The sequence below is a fragment of the Salmo salar genome, chromosome 02 (genome assembly GCF_965601325.2).
Source record: "Salmo salar chromosome 02, fSalSal1, whole genome shotgun sequence".
Lineage (NCBI taxonomy): Eukaryota > Metazoa > Chordata > Actinopteri > Salmoniformes > Salmonidae > Salmo > Salmo salar.
In genome coordinates, this window is record NC_138292.1 from 61,535,155 (window position 1) to 61,558,298 (window position 23,144).

The window sequence follows — 23,144 nt, forward strand, 5'->3', positions numbered from 1 at the left end:
GGTATGGCAATTAAGTCTGGCAGCACAACTGATTGGCAAATGTACTGCAAATTAAGAAATCGTGACTAAACTAAATAAATAGAAAAATAAACTAAACTATGAAACAAAGATAAATTATATAAAGAATGATAGTAAAAAGCTTTGGGGAACATTAAATGAAATTTTGGGAAAAAAAGCCAACTTGGCTCCTTCATTCATTGAATCAGATGGCTCATTCATCACAAAGCCCACTGATATTGCCAACTACTTTAATGACTTTTTCATTGGCAAGATAAGTAAACTTAGGGATGACATGCCAGCAACAAACGCTGACACTACACATCCAAGTATATCGGACCAAATTATGAAAGACAAGAATTGTACTTGAATTCTGTAAAGTCAGTGTGGAAGAGGTAAAAAAATGACTGTTGTCTATCAACAATGACAAGCCACCGGGGTCTGACAATCTGGATGGAAATTTACTGAGGATAATAGCAAACGATATTGCCACTCCTATTTGCCACATCTTCAAATTAAGCCTACTAGAGAGTGTGTGCCCTCAGGCCTGGAGGGAAGCTAAAGTCATTCCGCTACCCAAGAATAGTAAAGCTCCCTTTACTGGCTCAAATAGCCGACCAATCAGCCTGTTACCAACCCATAGAAAACTTCTGGAAAAAATTGTGTTTGACCAGATACAATGCTATTTCACAGTAAACAAATTGACAACAGAATTTCAGCATGCTTATAGGGAAGGACACTCAACAAGCACAGCATTTACATAAATGACTGATGATTGGCTGAGAGAAATTGATGATAAAATTATTGTGGGGGCTGTCTTATTAGACTTCAGTGCAGCTTTTGACATTATCGATCATAGTCTGCTGCTGGAAAAACTTATGTGTTATGGATTTATACCCCCTGCTATAATATGGATCAAGAGTTACTTGTCTAACAGAACACAGAGGGTGTTCTTTAATGGAAGGCTCTCAAATATAATCCAGTTAGAATCAGGAATTCCCTCGGGTAGCTGTTTAGGCCCCCTGCATTTTTCCATTTTTACTAACGACATGCCACTGATTTTGAGTAAAGCCAGAGTGTCTATGTATGCGGATGACTCAATACTTTACACATCAGCTACTACAGCGACTGAAATGACTGCAACACTCAACAATGAGCTGCAGTTTCAGAGTGGGTGGCAAGGAATAAGTTAGACCTAAATATTTCTAAAACTGAAAGCATTGTATTTGGAACAAAACACTCACTAAACTCTAAACCTCAACTAAATCTTGTAATAAATAATGTGGAAAATGAGCAAGTTGAGATGACTAAACTGCTTGGAGTAACCCTAGATTGTAAACTGTCATGGTCAAAACATATTGATGCAGTAGTACCTAAGATGGGGAGAAGTCTGTCTGTAATAAAGCGATGCTCTGCCTTCTTAACAACACTATCAGCAAGGCAGGTCCTACAGGCCCTAGTTTTGTCGCACCTTGACTACTGTTCAGTTGTGTGGTCAGGTGCCACAAAAAGTATTGACTTCATCACTACTTTCATTTATGAGAGGTATTGACATGTTGAATGCACCGAGCTCTCTGTCTAAATGACTGGCACACAGCTCGGACACCAATGCATACCCCGCAAGACATGCCACAAGATGTCTCTTCACAGTCCCCAAGTCCAGAACAGTTTATGGGAGGCACACAGTACTACATAGAGCCATGACTACATGGAACTGTATTCCACATCAAGTAACTGACGCAAGCAGTAATATTAGATTTTAAAAAACACATTAAAAAACACCTTTTGGAAAAGCAGGAACTGTGAAGCAACACAAACATTGGCACAGACCCATGCATACACACACACACACACGATAACATACACACTATACATACACATGGATTTAGTACTGTAGATATGTGGTAGTGGTGGAGTAGGGGCCTGAGGGGACACAGTGTGTTGTGAAATCTGTGAATGTATTGTAATGTTTTTAAATTGTTTAAACTGCCTTAATTTTGCTGGACCCCAGGAAGAGTAGCTGTTGCTTTGGCAGCAGCTAATGGGGATCCATAATAAATACAAATACAAATACAGAGGAACTCTGGGGCTCTGTCAGTCACCATCGGGATCTTGGTCACCTCCATGACCAAGGCCCTTCTCCCTCGATTGCTCAGTTTGGCCGGGCGGCCAGCACTTGCAAGAGTCTTGGTGGTTCCAAACTTCTTCCATTTAAGAATGATGAATGAAGAATGACTCCGGGATGCTGGCCTTCTAGGCAGAGTTCCTCTGTCGAGTGTCTGTGTTCTTTGCCCATCTTAATCTATTATTTTTATTGGCCAGTCTGAGATATGGCTTTTTCTTTGCAACTCTGCTTAGAAGGCCAGCATCCTAGAGTCCCGGAGACCATGTAACAACAACTGCACAGGATCAGTACAGCCAAACATCACACCTGCGGGACAGGTACAGAATGGCAACAACAACAGCACGAGTTACACCAGGAACGCACAATCCCTCCATCAGTGCTCAGACTGTCCGCAATAGGCTGAAAGAGGCTGGACTGAGGGCTTGTAGGCCTGTTGTAAGGCAGGTCCTCACCAGACATCACCGGCAACAACGTTGCCTATGGGCACAAACCCACCGTCGGTGGACCAGACAGGACTGGCAAAAAGTGCTCTTCACTGACGAGTCTCGGTTTTGTCTCACCATGGGTGATGGTCGGCTTCGCGTTTATCGTCAAAGGAATGAGCGTTACACTGAGGCCTGTACTCTGGAGCAGGATCAATTTGGAGGTGGAGGGTCCGTCGTGGTCTGGGGCGGTGTATCACAGCATCATCGGACTGAGCTTGTCATTGCAGGCAATTTCAACGCTGTGCGTTACTGGGAAGACATCCTCCTCCCTCATGTGGTACCCTTCCTGCAGGCTCATCCTGACATGACCCTCCAGCATGACAATGCCACCAGCCATACTGCTCGTTCTGTGCGTGATTTCCTGCAAGACAGGAATGTCAGTGTTCTGCTATGGCCAGCGAAGAGCCCAGATCTCAATCCCATTGAGCACATCTGGGACCTGTTGGATCAGAGGGTGAGGGCTAGGGCCATTCCCCCCAGAAATGTCAGGGAACTTGCAGGTGCCTTGGTGGAAGAGTGGGGTAACATCTCACAGCAAGAACTGGCAAATCTGGTGCAGTCCATGATTTCGGAGATGCACTGCAGTACTTCATGCAGCTGGTGACCCCCACTTTGTTCAGGGACACATTATTCAATTTCTGTTAGTCACATGTCTGTGGAACTTGTTCAGTTTATGTCTCAGTTGTTGAATCTTGTTATGTTCATACAAATATTTACACTTTAAGTTTGCTGAAAATAAACGCAGTTGACAGTGAGATGACATTTCTTTTTTTGTTGAGTTTATAACCAATTTACTTTCAGAGTAGCGGGATTACACAACAATGTTAGAGTGCAGGGGAATCCCTGAACACACTAGAACCTTAGCTGTCGTTTCCTATTTGGAGACGTAATGAGTTTATGTACAGTGAGCTCCAAAAGTATTCTGACAGTGAAACATTTTTAGTTGTTTTGACTCTGTACTACAGCACTTTGGATTTTAAGTGAAACAACGTTACAGACAAAGGCATTCATCAACATATTATTTTTAAGTATGTTACCCATGTTGTTTGAGGCTTACAATAGTATTAGCCTCGATCACTAGCAGACAACTGTAATGAATACTCAGGGAGAAAAAAAGTCTAGATTTATGTGCAGAGCGCGGCAGGTGTTTGTTTCGACCTTCGCTTAAGGCAGGAATCGTGGTCACAGGCAGGCAATGGTCATACACAGGTAGACAAACAGGCAGGTGAATCAAAACTAGGACTGAAGGCTATAACTGGTTCTCACAAACAAGCTAGGAAAAGGCTTACCCCCAGTTGGTCACAGAAGGTTCGCCACACCCGGGAAACAAACTGGGTCCCGCGGTCAGAGACGATGTCCTCCGGAATCCCATACAGACGGAACACCTGCTGGAACATACACTCAGCCAATTCCATGGCGTTAGGTAAATGAGGAAGAGGAATCAGACGACACATTTTATAAAAACGGTCTACTATGACAAGGACTTTTGGTTTGGGCGCAGACTGGACAGGAGAGTATGTAAACCCTTACGTCTGATGCCAGTGAGGAACACCGGCACTTCCGGACTAGAAGTTTGCTGGTTCGTGTAATGTCCGGATGTCCTGACCCCAAGGATGTGTGACACCATTGCATCAGTTGGGGTCTAACATCTGCTGGTATGTAACTCCTCCCAGCTGGTGTCTCAGGAGGAGCCAGGTCTGAGGTTAGGGCTTCTTGTATGGCAGAGTGAACCTCCCGCTGTACCGGTCCCATTATGCAAGAGGAAAGAAGAATGGGCGTAGGGTCTGAGTTACTGGTCGAAAGGTCAAACTGGCAGGAGAGAGCATCAACTTTTACGTTTTTCTTTCCAGGGACGTAAGTAACATGAAAATGGAAGCGTGTGAAGAGCCCAGCAGGCTTGTCTGGACTTTAACCTGTTGGGTCTAGGGGGCAGCATTTGCACGTCTGGATAAAAAAAATGTACCCGATTTAATCTGGTTACTAATCCTACCCAGTAACTAGAATATGCATATACTTATTATATATGGATAGAAAACACTCTAAAGTTTCTAAAACTGTTTGAATGGTGTCTGTGAGTATAACAGAACTCATTTGGCAGGCAAAACCCTGAGACATTTTCTGACAGGAAGTGGATACCTGATGTGTTGTATTGACTTTAAACCTATCCCATTGAAAAACACAGGGGCTTAGGAATATTTTGGCACTTCCTATTGCTTCCACTAGATGTCACCAGCCTTTACAAAGTGTTTTGAGTCTTCTGGAGGGAGATCTGACCGAACAAGAGCCATGGAACGATGATGTCCCATTAGACACCTGGCGCGCGAGTTCATGTTGGGTACCCTCGTTCCAATACGTTATAAAAGAGTATGCATTCGTCCACCTTGAATGTTATTCATGTTCTGGTTAAAAAAGGCCCTAATGATTTATGCTATACAACGTTTGACATGTTTGAACGAACGGAAATATATTTTTTCCCCTCGTTCATGACGAGAAGTCCGGCTGGCTTACATCATGTGCTAACGAGACGGAGATTTTTGGACATAAATGATGAGCTTTTTTGAACAAAACTACATTCGTTATGGACCTGTGATACCTGGAAGTGACATCTGATGAAGAGAATCAAAGGTAATGGATTATTTACATAGTATTTTCGATTTTAGATCTCCCCAACATGACGTCTAGTCTGTATCGCAACCCGTATTTTTCTGGGCGCAGTGCTCAGATTATTGCAAAGTGTGATTTCCCAGTAAGGTTATTTTTAAATCTGGCAAGTTGATTGCGTTCAAGAGATGTAAATCTATAATTCTTTAAATGACAATATAATATTTTACCAATGTTTTCTAATTTTAATTATTTAATTTGTGGTGTTGACTTGACTGCCGGTTATTGGAGGGAAACGATTTCCTCAACATCAATGCCATAGTAAAACGCTGTTTTTGGATATAAATATGAACTTGATAGAACTAAAAATGCATGCATTGTCTAACATAATGTCCTAGGAGTGTCATCTGATGGAGATTGTAAAAGGTTAGTGCATCATTTTAGCTGGTTTTATGGTTTTGGTGACCCTGTCTTTGACTTGACAAAACATTACACACAACTCTTGTAAATGTACTGTCCTAACATACTCTAAATTTATGCTTTCGCCGTAAAACCTTTTTGAAATCGTAAAACGTGGTTAGATTAAGGAGATGTTTATCTTTCAAATGGTGTAAAATAGTTGTATTTTTGAAAAATTTGAATTTTGACATTTATTTGGATTCAAATTTGCCGCTCTTGAAATGCACCTGCTGTTGATGGAGTGCACCACGGGTGGCACGCTAGCGTCCCCCCCCCACTCCTTTCGAGGGCCAGCTTGATGGCAAGGAGTTCTGTTCCCCACATCATAATTCCTCTCAGCGGAGGATAACTACCTGGAGAAGAAGGCACAGGGACGTGATTTTGGGGGTGTTCCCACCCGCTGAGAGAGTATGGCTCCTACTTCAGAGGCATCCACCTCCAGGGTGAAAGAAAGGGTCGGATCAGGTTGGCAAAGGACAGGAGCTGAGGTGAAGAGGCGTTTCATGTTGTTGAACGCAGTCAGGGCGGAATCAGTCCATTGAAGGGTCTGGGTCTTTTGGCTGGTAAGGGCAGTGAGGGGGGCGGCAGTAGAACTGAAGTTCCGAATGAACCGGCGATAGTAGTTGGAGAACCCAATGTAGTTTCTTAACGGTGGTGGGTTTGGGCCAGTTACTGACGGCGGTGACTTTGTTCTCATCCATGCTGACCTCCAGGTGTCAGTACGAAACCGAGGAAGTTTACCGAGGTTACACGGAACCTGCTCTTTTCAGTCTTCACATAAAGGTTATGGTCAAGGAGCCGTTGAAGAACCTTTTGCACGGGCTGTATGTGTTCCTTCAGGGAGTGGGAGTAAATCAGGATGTCATCAATGTAGACGATGAGGAAGCAGTTGATCATATCCTGGAAAACCTTGTTCATAAAGGATTGGAAGACGGTGGGGGCATTAGTAAGGCCGTGGGGCATGACCAGGTACTCGTAGTGCCCTCGTGTGGCGATAAAGGCCGTCTTCCATTCATCGCCTTCACGTATACGGACAAGGTTATACGCATTTCGCAGGTCGAGTTTTGTATAGATGTTGGCGTGGCCCACTTTTTCAAGGGTCGCTGAGATCAGAGGAAGAGGGAAACGGTTCACCTTGTCGCAACGAGATGACAGGGTCGTGATGACAAAGCCAGGGGGGTCCAAGGATGAGTGGCTGTTTGGGGGATGAGAGTTCCATGAGTTGAATGGTGTGGAAGACTCCAATCTGGAGGGTGACTCTCTGTGTCAGGTGCGCAATGAAGCCCGTGCCCAATGGCTGCCCGTCCAGGGGTGTTAATCCTTAAGGGAGGGGTGACAGGTTTTAGATCAATGTCAAGCTCTTGTACTAGCTGGTGATCGATAAAATTACCTGCTGCTCCCGAATCTATCAAGCCCTCTACGTACTTAGTAACCCCCTTCATGGTTATCAATACTGGGATGGAGAACTGCTTCTGGGAGATATTTAGAAATAAGGACACTCCTACCTGCATGGCAGCAGAGGGACCCTTCTCATCTCTCTGTGGGGGGGGCGAACAGGGCAATGGCTGAGTAGATGATCTTTCCCTCCACAGTATAGGCAGAGCCCTTCATGGATCCGCCTTTGACGTTCGATACACGGGAGAGGAGCATGGCCGAACTGCATGGGCTCTGGGAGACTCAGACGGGATGACAGAATCATGGAAAGAGGAGGTTTCGGGTTCCTGGGTGGCAGAGTTCTTCGGCAGTCGGCGATGAGGTGGTCGATGGAGATGGACATACGAGTGTATTGACTTTAATCCTGAAGGTCACCTCTACAGGCCAGCTCCGCCTGAAGTTCCCTGTTGAGCACTCTTCAGTAGACGGTAAGTAAAGCAGCCTCACTCCATCCACTCCCTGCAGCCATGGTGCAGAACTCGAGGGCATACTCGGCAGCTGAATTGCGTCCTTGCTGAAGTTCTATGAGGAGGTCTCCTATAGGACGACCAGAAGGAGAGTGATCAAATACCTCTTTGAAGAGGGTGTGAAAACGGGTCTCGGATCTGAGTTCTGTGTTGTTGGCAGTCCATATGGCGATGGCCTAATTCAGGGCTTTGCCTGTGAGTAGAGACACAACAAAATCCACCCTGCTCTTGTCGGTGGCAAAGTTAGTGGGGTTGTGCTCAATGTATTTGCTGCATTGCATCAGAAATCCCTGACATTTCACAGGTTAACCGTCATATTTTCCAGGCATGGATATGAATGAAGGAGGGCTATTGGTTACGATACCTGGCATCGGAGGAGTAGGGATAGGCTGTCGGAGAAGATGGCCGATTTCCGCCATACGCTCATCTTGCTGGGTTAGGCGCTGCTGTAGCTCCGCTGAATCCATTCCGTTTTTAGGTGAGGTATTCTGTAATGAATACTCAGGGAGAAAAATGTGTAGATTCACGTGCAGAGCGCGGCAGGTGTTTATTTCGACCTTCGCAGAAGGCAGGAATCATGGTCACAGGCAGGCAATGGTCATACACAGGTAGGCAAACAGGTAGGTGAATCAAAACTAGGACTGAAGGCTATAACTGGTTCTCACAAACAAGCTAGGGAAAGGCTTAGTAGAGTCAAAACGAACAATACCTCACAAAAGGCACAAATAGAACGAACTGAACTGAGTAAATAACACAGGTGAAATGAATGAACAAAAATGAAAGACAGGGCTACGTTCAAGAACGCAAAGAAACAGAACACAAGGTTGACCAAGAAAATAAATGCAGAACCTTACAACAACTGTAGCTGTTGGTAGGCGCTACTGTTACCACTAGCAAGCTGTACTCCAGTTGGGAAAAAAACACAGAGAGGCATTGGTGGCAGACAACAGATGTTGTGAGGCTTTTATTTGTACTGCCCTGAAGTGGTAGCTACAGACAATACCTGCAGACTTCAGTGTTTCCTTATATGCTGTTATACAGGTATCAAGAGTATCATAGTTGGGACACATGACAAAAATGAAATAAAGCAGACTGTTTGCCCTAGTGTTCCTCCTGCGTATTAAAACCTTTCCATAGGGAGGGTGATAAAATGGATATAGTAGAGACATAAAGAGAGGGAAACAATAAAAGCTATGGCAAGAGAGAGAGAGAGAGAGAGAGAGAGAGAGATTTATTTATTTGACATTTTGCAGGATGAAATCTCTTGAGATGCACCGTTTAGATTTCAAGAGCCCCCCCCAAAAAAACTTACAGTAGATAGATAGATAGATAGATAGATAGATAGATAGATAGATAGATAGATAGATAGATAGATAGATAGATAGATAGATAGATAGATAGATAGATAGATAGATAGATAGATAGATAGATAGATAGATAGATAGATAGATAGATAGATAGATAGATAGATAGATAGATAGATAGATAGATAGATAGATAGATAGATAGATAGATAGATAGATAGATAGATAGATAGATAGATAGATAGATAGATAGATAGATAGATAGATAGATAGATAGATAGATAGATAGATAGATAGATAGATAGATAGATAGATAGATAGATGGGAGAGAAAGAGAGAGCGAGAGAACCAGGATGTGTTTATGTGCTGTGTTCAGCTCCATTGGCCTCGCTGCAGAAAATTGCTGCGTTGTCGACGTAGCAGCCAGAAGAGCAAAAAGTAGTGAGTAAGCTGAAACACCAGAAATGTGGCAGGGTAAGTATTTATTTAGTTACACGCTTGTTACCATTCATTACTCAACATTACTGCAGGTGTTCAGCTCAACTGTCTGAACTCAGGCTTTGTAATACAGTATGAAGAGAGAGAGAGAGAGAGAGTCTATAACTAACGGTTTTTACATACTTTAATTAACAGGGGGAGATGTGTGTGTTTATCTGTTTTTCTGTTTGTGTGTGTGTTTGTGCCAACCTCTCATTCAGCAATTTACCACCAAACACTTGATAAGTAATGCTACTGCTGTATAATCAACTTACAGTATATCACATTCCCTCAATAAAACAAAGTTGATTCATCATTTCCCCCTTATGGCCTCACATTTCAATAACAACAGTGGTAGTAGCTATTTATAATAAATCTGGGGACTGAAGAAACTTCAAGGCACACACCCAGACATACCTGGATATCTGGCAATTTCCTCGTCTTTTTATTGAGGCCTGCTAGAATGAGTCCCAAATGACTGAATGAGTCCCCTATACTCTACATAGTGCACTCCTTTTGACCAGAGCTATATGGGCACTACATAGGGAATAGGGTGCCATGTGGGACGCAGCCCTAGACAGGTAATAACCAGATACATAAGGAAAGCAGTAACAACCCTTCTGTGTTTATGTAAACTGTCTGGAGGTAGAAATCAGCTGTTGTTCAATGGAGCAGACAGGTGCTAGCCTACATAGTGTATCAAAGAGATTTAGAAGCAATTAACACCTTCCCTAAGGGCATTGTTCACATAAGGCCTTCATAAGATTCACATTGACAACACCTTCCTAGTGGTGAAGTGTTTTCATGACTAGGCCCCGGAGCATTTCCTGGCTTGATTAAACTGTGGGCACTAGTTATTATAGGCTCTCACAAGGGCCCAGAGTATTAGCTTAGGCACTAAGTATAGGCTATCACATGGGCCAAAAGTATCTCCTGATTGGGATACGCAGCCAGGGATAACTCCAGGCCCATTTCATTCATAACAATCACACTTTGTGTAAAAACAACACCAAAGCAGTGAACCTAGCTAGCTCATGTTCTGATGCCCCTCCCAGTCAGAAAAACTCCTCTAAAGAGAAGGCAAATGAATAATGAATGCATTGATATCTATGAACACTCTCTCTCTCTCTCTCTCTGTTTTACTGAGCACTGTCGTATTATTATGTTTCAAACCAAGCTCGTATTTACTTCTCTTAAAGAGTTATTAAAAATGTAAATGTGTGAATGCGTAGAGGGGGTGATTATCATTTGTTTAGAGGCGACTTTCATGAGGATAGTCAAACTCCGAGATAAAGAAAGAGAGAGATAGAGAGAGAGAGAGAGAGAGAGAGAGGAATAGAGTCTTCCTTTAGAAAATACAATGGAGAGACAGGAGTTCGAAGTCAAGTACTGCTTGCTTCCCCAGACTGACTCTATTAGCAAATCTCCTATCATCAAGCCGCATCTATTTCCCTCCACTAAATGAAAGATGCTAACACAATATGTTTGGTAATGGCCGATGTTTAAGCAGGTTATTATCATTAAAATATAAATGGGAATAAAAAGAGAAGGAGAAGGGGATAGTAAAGTTAATGTGGCGTGGCCCCGTTTATTGGCCACACACAGTCTTTTTCATAGATAAACCGCTAGATCATTTTAATTAGACAGTGTGTTAATTGAGTGTGGGTCCTGGGATAAAATTTGTCATTATTAGTCTGCACCAACGGCAACCCCTCACAAGCGTGACACCGTTCACCCGACTGAGTGAGAAAGAGAGGGAGAGATTGACAGAAAGGGGGAGGGAAATAGTGTTTGCGTGTGTGAGAGAGAGGGGGGGAGTGTGAGTGTGAGAGAGAGAGAGAGAGAGAGAGAGAGAGAGAGAGGCGATCTCCCACCTCAACATCCTCTGTGACATCATTACTTAGTCATTGAGTTCTGCCTAGTGTGCTAACATTCAGGAAATGCCAAGAGAGATCGACGTTACAAGGTATCCCACTTTGCCTAAAAAAACGGTGGTAAAGGTCAAGACTTTGTGCCCAGTGGGAGCATGCTGCATATACCACCTACTTCAATCTACCTACTACACTGCACCATGCAGTCCAACCACTACCATGCAAAACTGGTCTGTTACGAGAACTAGAGAGAGTCAGACTACGCCAGTCCAACCACTACCATCCAAACTGTACTGGGATCAGCTGTTAGAGAGCCAGAGACAATGTCACGGTCGGCCCCTAATTAATCCTGAAATACCCCCTGTGGAAAAAGAGGTTTAATAGAATGAAGATGAAACCAAATCACATTTGACACTTTTATATTAATGTAATTAACACCCACACACAGACTCTAACACACACACTGACAAACTCACACACACGTACGCCACAAATGCAGCTCAGTGCTCTGTCAACACCCTTGTACTTCAGAACGGGATCAGTGGCCAAGCGTATTATTACACTCAAGTCATACATTCTTAACGTATCCTTCCACAAAGGCCTACTCTAGTACCTCTACCATGGCGATGGCACAGGAAACATAATGAGACCATTAGCTTGGTGATTGACTGCCTTCAGAGCCTTTCATGCAATGGGTAGCTCCGAGCCATGCAGGAGACGTGTTTCAAGGTTTTTAGTGACTTCTGTGGTCTTAGATGTTGCTCTGTTCCAACAGCAGGTGCTATGTAATGTGATTGTAATTGACCCTGAATGTGTTGTAATGCAGGCATCAATGCAGCGCATGCGGCACTGGGTAAATGTGTGGCTATCAAACGCTGATAAGCCAACTGTAGTTACGTTAAACAGCCTTCATCAGTAGGTCTTGGAGAGCAGGTATGACAAAGAGTTTCATAACCTGGCCCGACCAGGGAAAGTTCACTAAGGTAAAACGAGGACCCTATGTATAATTCAATCACCTTTCACATGTTTCTCTCAATCCAGTCCATTAACTAGATAATAAATGACATGCATGTAGTCAATCTTGATAAAGCGACTAAACAAGATGCTAAACGCTAGCCTGAAAAGGTTGGGTTGAGTACCAAGACGTTAGCTCTCTGGGGCAAGTCAAGACGAATCCTCCATTTAGTCATGGCGGCGCATGACGCCTTGCCACCAAGCTTCACTACTTCCACTGCGGAGAGGAACCAAGGGCTGGGAAAACACATTTGTAAACATGAAGTAGACAAAGAGGGGAGGGGAGGGGATGGAGGGATGAAAAGAGGAAGAGTCCCTTTGGAAGAGTGCATTATTTATCCCATCCTATCCTCCTCTCTTCCCTTTTTCCTCCAGAGCAGTTAGTTCCTCCACAGCGGTAGGTAGCAAAATAGTGCCACTTACAAGCCATTAGCATCACTAAATGGAAGGGAAGCCATCCAAGGGGTGAGATGAGACACAGACAGGGCTAGGAACAAGCCACCTGTGTACATCCTAAATCATGTTCCAGGCCTCTGCATGGATGCCAAAGCTGTGTTTAGCTATGCCAACCAACTACGCCACCCTCTCCTCACTGTTGGTGGGTGCAGTAAGGGGGTTGGCGAACAACGATATTCTTCCAGACGAGTGGATGTTGTTGACTAAGTAAGTTAATTTCAGTTCAGTTCAATTCATTTCAGTTTGTAAAATTAATTTCAGTACATTTCAGTTGAGTTCAGTTCATTTCAGTTTATTTCATTCGATTTATTTCAGTTCAGTACAGTTAATTTCAGTTGAGTACAGTTAATTTCAGTTGAGTTCAATTAATTTCAGTTTCGTTCAGTTCAATACCTTTCAGTTTAGTTCAGATCATTTCAGTTCATTTCAGTTCATTTCAGTTCAGTTAAATTCATGTCAGTTGAGTTCATTTCTTTTCAGTTTAGTTCAGAACAGTTCAATTAATTTCAGTTTATTTCAGTTTATTTTGAGGGGAAGAATCCATGTGTACTAACATATTCCTTCGTTCAGATTGAGGAGCCAGGTGCTTGAGTCTACTAAATGTACTGCAATTATTGAAGAAATTAAATGTCTCCAATTATAGTCCATACAGTATGCCAGTATAGTTAATGAATGTGTATGAAAGAGTTCCACGTGTACAGTACATTACTGTAGCCTTACAAAATGGTTCTCTCAAACTACTTAGTGTGTGTGTGTGTGTGTGTGTGTGTGTGTGTGTGTGTGTGTGTGTGTGTGTGTGTGTGTGTGTGTGTGTGTGTGTGTGTGTGTGCGTGTGTCTATTAGCTCTCTGAAAGAGATGTAGGCATTTCAAAAGACCAGCTCACTACATTGATAACCTGCCAGATTAATAATGAACTCTCTTACATTAAAGACCACTCACAGAGTCCCACTCTGCATCTTATGCAAATTCATATTTAGATTTTCCCCACTGGATGTATGAAGAACAAAGAGAAAACAGTGTGTTGCATCATGAACAAAAAACATTAAAATAAAAAAATGGCCATATATCCTGCCAAGGCAGGCAGATTTTCCTGCACTATTGACATATACAGTGAGGGGAAAAAGTATTTGATCCCCTGCTGATTTTGTACGTTTGCCCACTGACAAAGAAATTAGCAGTCCATAATTTTAATGGTAGATTTATTTGAACAGTGAGAGACAGAATAACAACAAAAAAATCCTGAAAAACGCATGTCAAAAATGTTATAAAATGATTTGCATTTTAATGAGGGAAATAAGTATTTTACCCCTCTGCAAAACATGACTTAGTACTTGGTGGCAAAACCCTTGTTGGCAATCACAGAGGTCAGACGTTTCTTGTAGTTGGCCACCAGGTTTGCACACATCTCAGGAGGGATTTTGTCCCACTCCTCTTTGCAGATCTTTTCCAAGTCATTAAGGTTTCGAGGCTGACGTTTGGCAACTCGAACCTTCAGCTCCCTCCACAGATTTTCTATGGGATTAAGGTCTGGAGACTGGCTAGGCCACTCCAGGACCTTAATGTGCTTCTTCTTGAGCCACTCCTTTGCTGCCTTGGCCGTGTGTTTTGGGTCATGGTCATGCTGGAATACCCATCCACGACCCATTTTCAATGCCCTGGCTGAGGGAAGGAGGTTCTCACCCAAGATTTGACGGTACATGGCCCTGTCCATCATTCCTTTGATGCAGTGAAGTTGTGCTGTCCCCTTAGGAGAAAAACCCCCCCAAAGCATAATGTTTCCACCTCCATGTTTGACAGTGGGGATGGTATTCTTGGGGTCATAGGCAGAATTCCTCCTCCTCCTCCAAACACGGCGAGTTGAGTTGATGCCAAAGAGCTCCATTTTGGTCTCATCTGACCACAACACTTTCACCCAGCTGTCCTCTGAATCATTCAGATGTTTTTTGGCAAACTTCAGACGGGCATGTATATGTGCTTTCTTGAGCAGGGGGACCTTGTGGGCGCTGCAGGATGTCAGTCCTTCACGGCGTAGTGTGTTACCAAATGTTTTCTTGGTGACTATGGTCCCAGCTGCCTTGAGATCATTTACAAGATCCTCCCGTGTAGTTCTGGGCTGATTCCTCACCGTTCTCATGATCATTGCAACTCCACGATGTCATGTCCTGACCAGTATAGGGGTTATTTTGTTATTGTAGTTTGGTCAGGACGTGGCAGAGGGTATTTGTTTTATGTGGTTCGGGGTGGTTGTGTGTTTAGTGGTGTGTTTGATTTATTATTCCGGGTTTTGGGCACTGTTCTATGTTTATGTATTTCTATGTTCTGTCTAGTAATTTGTATTTCTATGTTAGTTATTTGGGGATTGGACTCTCAATTGGAGGCAGGTGTTTTCTAGTTGCCTCTGATTGAGAGTCCTATATATAGGTATGTGTTTGTTTTAGTGTTTTGTGGGAGATTGTGCTTGGTATAGCTTTGTTGCCTTACCGGCCAGTTATCAGTCATTGTGTTTTTGTTGTGTACGTGTTTGTTTTGGTTCACCTTCTTGTCCGTTTAAATAAAAAGAAGATGAGTGCACATTTCCCCGCTGCGTCTTGGTCCGCTTTAACCTATGACAACCGTGACAGAATCTCCCACCAACCAAGGACCAAGCAGCGGGGTAAGGAGCAACGGGATAATTATATGGACTATCGGGAGTTTTGGACGTGGGAGGAGATTTTGGCCGGAGAGGGCCCATGGAGGAAGTCTGGTGAGGACCGGGAACGCTACCGGGGAACACGGCTGGCTAGGAAGCCAGAGAGGCAGCCTCAATAAACAAAATTGGGGGGGGCACACCGGTAGGTTGGCTAGGCCAGGTAGTGAACCTAAGCCAGCTCCCTGTGCTTTTTATGGGGAACAGTTGGAGAAGAGAGCGCCGGAATATGTGGAAGTGCGCACGATTTCGCCCATACGCACGCACAGTCCGGTGCGAGTGATCCCAGCCCCTCGCAAGTGCCATGCTAGAGTGGGCATCCAGCCTGGAAGGAGGATGCCTGCGCAGCGCATCTGGTCACCGGTGCGCCTCCAAGGTCCAGGCTACCCTACGCCCGCTCTACGCACGGCAACCATCAGGCCCCTACACAGCCCAGTTCGCCCTGTGCCAGCACTTCGCTTGTGCAGGGCTACTAGTTCCATCCAGCCAGGACGGGTTGTGCAGGAGGTGCAATCGAGACCGCCAGTGCGTCTCCACGGCCCGGTATATCCAGTACCAGCACCACGCACCAGGCATCCAGTGCGTCAGCCCAGTCCTATTCAGCCTGTTCCTGCTCCTCGCACTAGCCTTGAAGTGCGTGCCTCCAGTCTGATACCTCCAGTACCAGCCCCACGCACTAGGCTTCCAGTGCGTCAGCCCAGTCCAGTACGTCCTGTTCCCGCTCCTCGCACTAGCCTTGTAGTGTGTGCCTCCAGTCTGATACCTCCAGTACCAGCCCCACGCACTAGGCTTCCAGTGCGTCAGTCCAGTCCAACTCGGCCGGTTCCTGCTCCCCGCACTAGCCCTGAGGTGCATCTCCCCAAACTGGCACATCCAGTACCAGCACCACGCATCAGGCTTCCAGTGCGTCAGCCCAGTCCCGAGTCTCCGGCAACAGTACCTCGTCCAGAGTGTCCGGCAACAGTACCTCGTCCAGAGTGTCCGGCAACAGTACCTCGTCCAGAGTGTCCGGCAACAGTACCTCGTCCAGAGTGTCCGGCAACAGTACCTCGTCCAGAGTATCCGGCAACAGTACCTCGTCCAGAGTGTCTGGCAACAGTACCTCGTCCAGAGTATCCGGCAACAGTACCTCGTCCAGAGTATCCGGCAACAGTGTCTAGTCCAGCACCGAGTGAGACGGCCTACTGTCCAGAACCGAGTAAGATGGCCTACTGTCCGACACCGAGTGAGACGGCCTACAGTCCTGCACCGAGTGAGTCTGCCTACAGTCCGGAACCGGGTGAGTCTGCCTACAGTCCGGAACCGGGTGAGTCTGCCTACAGTCCGGCACCGAGTGAGTCTGCCTACAGTCCGGCACCGAGTGAGTCTGCCTACAGTCCAGCACCGAGTAAGACGGCCTACAGTCCGGAACCGAGTGAGTCTGCCTGCAGTCCGGAACCGAGTGAGTCTGCCTGCAGTCCGGAGCCGAGTGAGTCTGCCTGCAGTCCGGAGCCGAGTGAGTCTGCCTGCAGTCCGGAGTCGAGTGAGTCTGCCTGCAGTCCGGAGCCGAGTGAGTCTGCCTGCAGTCCGGCACCGAGTGAGTCTGCCTGCAGTCCGGAACCGAGTGAGTCTGCCTACAGTCCAGCACCGAGTAAGACGGCCTACAGTCCGGAACCGAGTGAGTCTGCCTGCAGTCCGGAACCGAGTGAGTCTGCCTGCAGTCCGGAGCCGAGTGAGTCTGCCTGCAGTCCGGAGCCGAGTGAGTCTGCCTGCAGTCCGGAGCCGAGTGAGTCTGCCTGCAGTCCGGAGTCGAGTGAGTCTGCCTGCAGTCCGGAGCCGAGTGAGTCTGCCTGCAGTCCGGCACCGAGTGAGTCTGCCTGCAGTCCGGAACCGAGTGAGTCTGCCTACAGTCCGGAACCGAGTGAGTCTGCCTACAGTCCGGAACCGAGTGAGTCTGCCTACAGTCCGGAACCGAGTGAGTCTGCCTACAGTCTGGAGCTTCCAGAGTCGACTTACAGTCCGGAGCTCCCAGAGACGCTCTACAGCCCTGAGCATTCTGCAGGGGTGGACAGGTTGGGTGGGGGAAGTAGACCTGAGCCACCTCCTGTAACGGTGGGTTGGGGAGGGGGGGGGGGGTGTAGCACAGCCATCCTCCCTTCCCTCCATTTAGTTATGGGTTATTTTTTTATTTTTTGAGGTGCATACAGGGTCTGCATCTTTGGGGGGGGGGGGGGGTTAATGTCACGTCCTGACCAGTATAGGGGTTATTTTGTTATTGTAGTTTGGTCAGGACGTGGCAGAGGGTATGTTTTATGTGGTTTGGGGTGGTTGTGTGTTTAGTGGTGTGTTTGATTTATTATTCCGGGTTTTGGGCACTGTTCTATGTTTATGTATTTCTATGTTCAGTCTAGTTATTTGTATTTCTATGTTAGTTATTTGGGGATTGGACTCTCAATTGGAGGCAGGTGTTTTCTAGTTGCCTCTGATTGAGAGTCCTATATATAGGTATGTGTTTGTTTTAGTGTTTTGTGGGAGATTGTGCTTGGTATAGCTTTGTTGCCTTACCGGCCTGTTATCAGTCATTGTGTTTTTGTTGTTTACGTGTTTGTTTTGGTTCACTTTCTTGTCCGTTTAAATAAAAAGAAGATGAGTGCACATTTCCCCGCTGCGTCTTGGTCCGCTTTAACCTACGACAACCATGACACACGAGGTGAGATCTTGCATGGAGCCCCAGGCCGAGGGAGATTGACAGTTATTTTATCTTTCTTCCATTTGCGAATAATCGCACCAACTGTTGTCACCTTCTCACCAAGCTGCTTGGCGATGGTCTTGTAGCCCATTCCAGCCTTGTGTAGGTCTACAATCTTGTCCCTGACATCCTTGGAGAGCTCTTTGGTCTTGGCCATGGTGGAGAGTTTGGAATCTGATTGATTGATTGCTTCTGTGGACAGGTGTCTTTTATACAGGTAACAAGCTGAGATTAGGAGCACTGTATAAAAGACACCTGGGAGTCAGAAATCTTTCTGATTGAGAGGGGGTCAAATACTTATTTTCCTCATTAAAATGCAAATCAGTTTATAACATTTTTGACATGCGTTTTTCTGGATTATTTTGTTGTTATTCTGTCTCTCACTGTTCAAATAAACCTACCATTAAAATTATAGACTGATCATTTCTTTGTCAGTGGGCAAACGTACAAAATCAGCAGGGGATCAAATACTTTTTCCCTCACTGTACAGTATGTAGACATTTACTACTAGCGAAGTGCATTACTGGATGCAATGACTTCAAAGCGAGTGGATGGATGAAATACATTATCAAAGTTTAAAATCACTTAGGAAAGTGGCTTTTATGATAGTAATGATAAGCATGAAGCATAATAATGGCGGCCATTTTGGATCCACACTGGCAGGAAGAAGGAACCCTGCCATTAAATTCATAAACACCACTGTGAAGGAGAAACTCGACACTCAGCCCATAGGGAGGCTTTCTCCCCATAGGGAGGCTAGTATCCACCCAGGGCTCAAGCACACAGACAGACAGAGAAGAGACCACATTAGCCTTGTCTACATGCCTCAGAGGGTACCACCTGCCTTGGGGAACAGAACACACCATAACACCTCTACTACCCAGGTCACCCTAGAGGAGTAGTGGCACAGGGCACAACACAGCTCAGGGTGCACAAGCAGAGCATTCTGAGTAGAGGTAAAAAACAATAAAAGGTAAAAGAGGATAAGGGAGTGTGGTGTTACGATGAAAACTGAGTGAATGCATGGGTGAGGCCAGAGTAGACTCGTTCAGCCACCCACCCACCCCCACCACACACACACCAACCCTAACTGCTGTGGTTAAGTTAGAGTTAGAGGACTTCAGGCTCCATCAGGCCATCCTTGAGGGCTTAATTCATCACCCATTCAATCAGGAGCTAAAGCCCAAAGAAGATAAAGTAGTCCAGTACTAGTGTCTGAGAGCTGGAGAAAACATGCTTGAGTAGGCAGTCAATCCCCCTTGCCTGGCCATAAGAAAATATTTCAAAATGGATGCCTGTTTCCGTCTTCAAGATAACTATTACAGATTTACAGCTGGGGGAAACGGAGGGGGACTTCGAGCTGGCTGTGGTAGACAATACACTCAAAAAAACTTTTTCACACGCACAGAGCCGAGCGCATACACACATACACACACACACACACAGAGTCTGCACACATACTCACACACACACGCACACACACACAAATGTCCCCAAACCGCCGCAGCCATCACTGTGAGTTAAAAAACAAGTTCATGCAGCGTGTCATAATAATTTCAGACAGAGGACTGAAACTGAGGGATTCATTTTTTTCATCCGAAAGAAATCAAGCAAAAAGAGGCAGCCACAACAACAAAAGAAACGTAAGAATGATTAAAAAAAGAGCCCAGTGGCTTTCTCTGCTCTGAGTCTGCATGGTTGTGGAAATAACTTTTATTCATTTCGCCTTATTATTCTGTTTGAAATGAAGGCCTCTATGCCCTTTTAGGGGGGGGGGGGGTGAAATCATGTCAGTATTCCAGCCATTTCAGAATAAAATTGGAATGGAACGATCTGGCTGCTACTGGAAGATGATTCATCTGTGTCATAACAACCATTTATTTATTAGAAACCTGAAGTATTTGCCAGAACAAGGCCAGGTCCTATCATTAACATGACCTACACGTTCCATAGTGACCTCAGTTAAAGTACAAGCTGTCTTCACTCACAGAGGATGAGACAGGTTGTAGTGCATCACTAATTCATACCCTTATGTAGACTGACAGATTTTGGTGGCAGAACAACATTTATGGACCAAAATCAGATATGACATACCAGTTCACCTCTGTGCAGTTGTAAAGCTGCCATTACGCGCTCATAGCCTGCCAATCAATTAAATTGTATTATTGACCATCACCACAGGTATTGATCACATAGGCCAAGGCATATTAAGAACAGTGTTCTAAGTGCTGTGAATGTTTGCTAGGGAAGTTCAGGCTTCACTAGGGACCTTCTCTGGATGATTCCATTAGAAACCATTGTCTCAGGCTCTGTATCCCTACACCCCTGCAGATGCAGCTTTTAGGAAGCATAATGATAGTCTCTCGTACATTGTACGCCACCCTTTGGAGTGTCTGTGGAAGTGCAGGTAACAAGTGCACCGATTATTAATTTGAGGAGCGAGGCACTATTCTGGATAGAATTTACTCTGGCATGATTCATTTATAAAAAAATCCATATGAATGGTAAATATGCATATAAAGTCCACATAATTGATAGGCATAGAATATAATTATTAAACTAGGCCTATTAAATCTATGGCTTTTGTAAAGGAATTGTGAACATAGAAGCAACAGGAACAAGCCAGCAATTCAGAGGACCACATAGGCTTGCTTTCATTCAATGTGAAATTTCGTTATTACAAGTAAAGAGTTAAAATAATTCATATCCCCGTCAAAAATATTTACAAATCTGCCCGATCAATTAGCCTAGATTGGATGAAAAATATCGGATCCAAAGCGACGTATAAACGATTTATAACAAAACATATATATTGCAAAATACAGGACACGTTAACGATTATAATTTATTTCAGTCGTATTCATTACATATAAATGAACTACAACTAGTGGAATTCACCTGTCAGAGTAACCTATATGCGCAAGTATAGTGAGTGTTTTCCAACCTCTATGTGAAGCTATGCTGCTATCGGTATGGCACGGGCACGGAGTCTGCAGCAAGCAAGCATATATCCGTGTGCAATAGCAATACCAGCCCAACCTGGCCCCGAATGTTTCTGGAGGTGCTGAAACCTATGTGGGATATTGCCCTGCTGTGCGCAAATGAACCAATGCACCTGTTACAGTGGACAAATAACTCGCTAAAACAAGCGTTTTTTTTTTCCGTGCGCAACACAGTTTGGATATAATAAGCCTTTACAGTCCTTGACGAAACGTAGTGCTTCATAATATAAAATGGTTTATTTTGTGAAATACAAATGCACATGACAAATGGTGAATAATCATCACTTACGCTGCTGTTTTGCCCCGACCAGTAAACCACTGCGTGGTTATGCGCTGAGTCCCCGGTCAAGGCGAAAGTAGTGCTGCTTAGTTTGGGATCATCACCTCTGGAAGTCCCTCGACCCTCGTCCCTGTTCCACTTGAATTCGGATCGGCCCAGTCTGTGTCCGTCCAGTAAAGGACCAGGACTCCTTCTCTCATCCGATGTCTCTCCTTCCAAACCGGGGCCACCGGTCCTAAGGCTCTCCCTAAACTCGGGAGGTTCGGGACCGCTTCGCTTCGCTCTCCGTAACGCAACATCCTCAGCACCATTATTGACTTTACCCAAATCATTCACCCCAATATTATATTCACCACGGTACATTTCTTCGTTTTCACTAGACCCAGTTAAATCTTCCAGAGCGACTTTTGGGGTAATTCCATCGTCAGTGAATCTCGGCTCATTCACAATAACACCTGCCTGTTGGGTGTCGCTTGGTACTCCAGTATTTTGGTCAGTAACTCCGAGTAGCTGCCGCTCCAGCCGGACCTGTTCCAGAGCTTTGGCCGCCTGCCTCGTACCATCAGCCGCGTGCGTACCGATATCCAGCTGTAATTCCGTCAGGTGTAGCTGGACCAGCGACTGGCACGATGCGCAAGTTATCTCCGCCTTGGCATTTAGCTGGGTATGAGCGGAGATCAGAAGCCAGGTACACAGAGTTAAGTGCAAGCCTGGGCAGAAGCCAAGCCAAGTATCCATTGCTGGTATAGTTAGAGACTTTGGTCCAACACACGGAGCGGGAAAACCTTATCCAACCGAGGACCAACTCCTCCCGAAGTCGGTGAGATTGTCGTGGTATTTAGAAAAGCGCTCTTCAGCTAAACTGTTCACGTTCAAGGAGCTGGTCACGGGAGCCACCACATAGGGGAGGAGCTGTATCGAAGCCGAGCTGCCGAATGTGCGCCCGGATGAGAGGGAGCATTTGAGAGAACGCGAACGCAAGAGAGAGAGGAGAGCGAGAGCTGAGAACGGGAGAGAGAGCGAGAGAGAGAAATGCGCCGTGGCTTTCACACTGGAGGTGATAGCCCACTAGTAATCGAATATGATATGACCGATAAATACCTATTCAACATAGCTTTCACCAGAAAGAGAACATCTGACTATGTTCATATCAAAGTCAAATCAATGGTGTCATTGTATAATGATGCTTGATGTGATTAGGGACCAGGATGTCCAACACATTATAGTGTTCACAGTGCTTAAGAACTCATTCTTTTTATTAACCCGAATCAAAGTAATTGGTTTTTAATGTACTCCTGTCCAAAGGAAACTGTATTTCCTGAAATGCATCTAAATTACTTTAATGTAGCAGGTGCTCTGACACCTTAGACTCTTGCCACTTAGACGTTCCATTATGCCATGACATAAAGGTTAATGTGCGCACAGAGGGAATTATTAGCGCAATAAAGCAATGGCATTTTTTAAAGATCAGCAGCAGAATAAAAATGATGTTTGTGCAACCAGAACATTAAAGACATTGTCCAGTTATTAACTTGTTATTATTTGAGAAAAGGTATTAAAGTAACTGTCCAGTGTTTCCAGATTTCCATGAAATATGACCTACTACAATTATAATTACAATATGACTGAAATAGTTTTCCTTCGATTATTTTTTAATGACCTATGTTTCTTTGTTGGAATGGTGTTGGCATACAACAACAACAGAACTGTGTGGGGTATACTGGTCATGAAAAATATTCATGTGAATAGACCACTGA

The 23,144-nt window shown here is 44.9% G+C and overlaps 1 protein-coding gene across 1 annotated transcript in view; it reads right to left on the minus strand.

Annotated features, from left to right (window-relative positions):
- Positions 1–22,367, minus strand: part of LOC106586800 (VPS10 domain-containing receptor SorCS3) — a 206,897-nt gene extending 184,530 nt beyond the window's left edge. Inside the window, exon 1 of the mRNA XM_014174489.3 lies at positions 21,397–22,367. Coding sequence (XP_014029964.2) covers positions 21,397–22,125 — 729 coding nt within the window. The 5' untranslated portion in view covers positions 22,126–22,367. The remainder of the gene's footprint in view (positions 1–21,396) is intronic.
- Between the last annotated feature and the right edge of the window lie 777 nt (positions 22,368–23,144).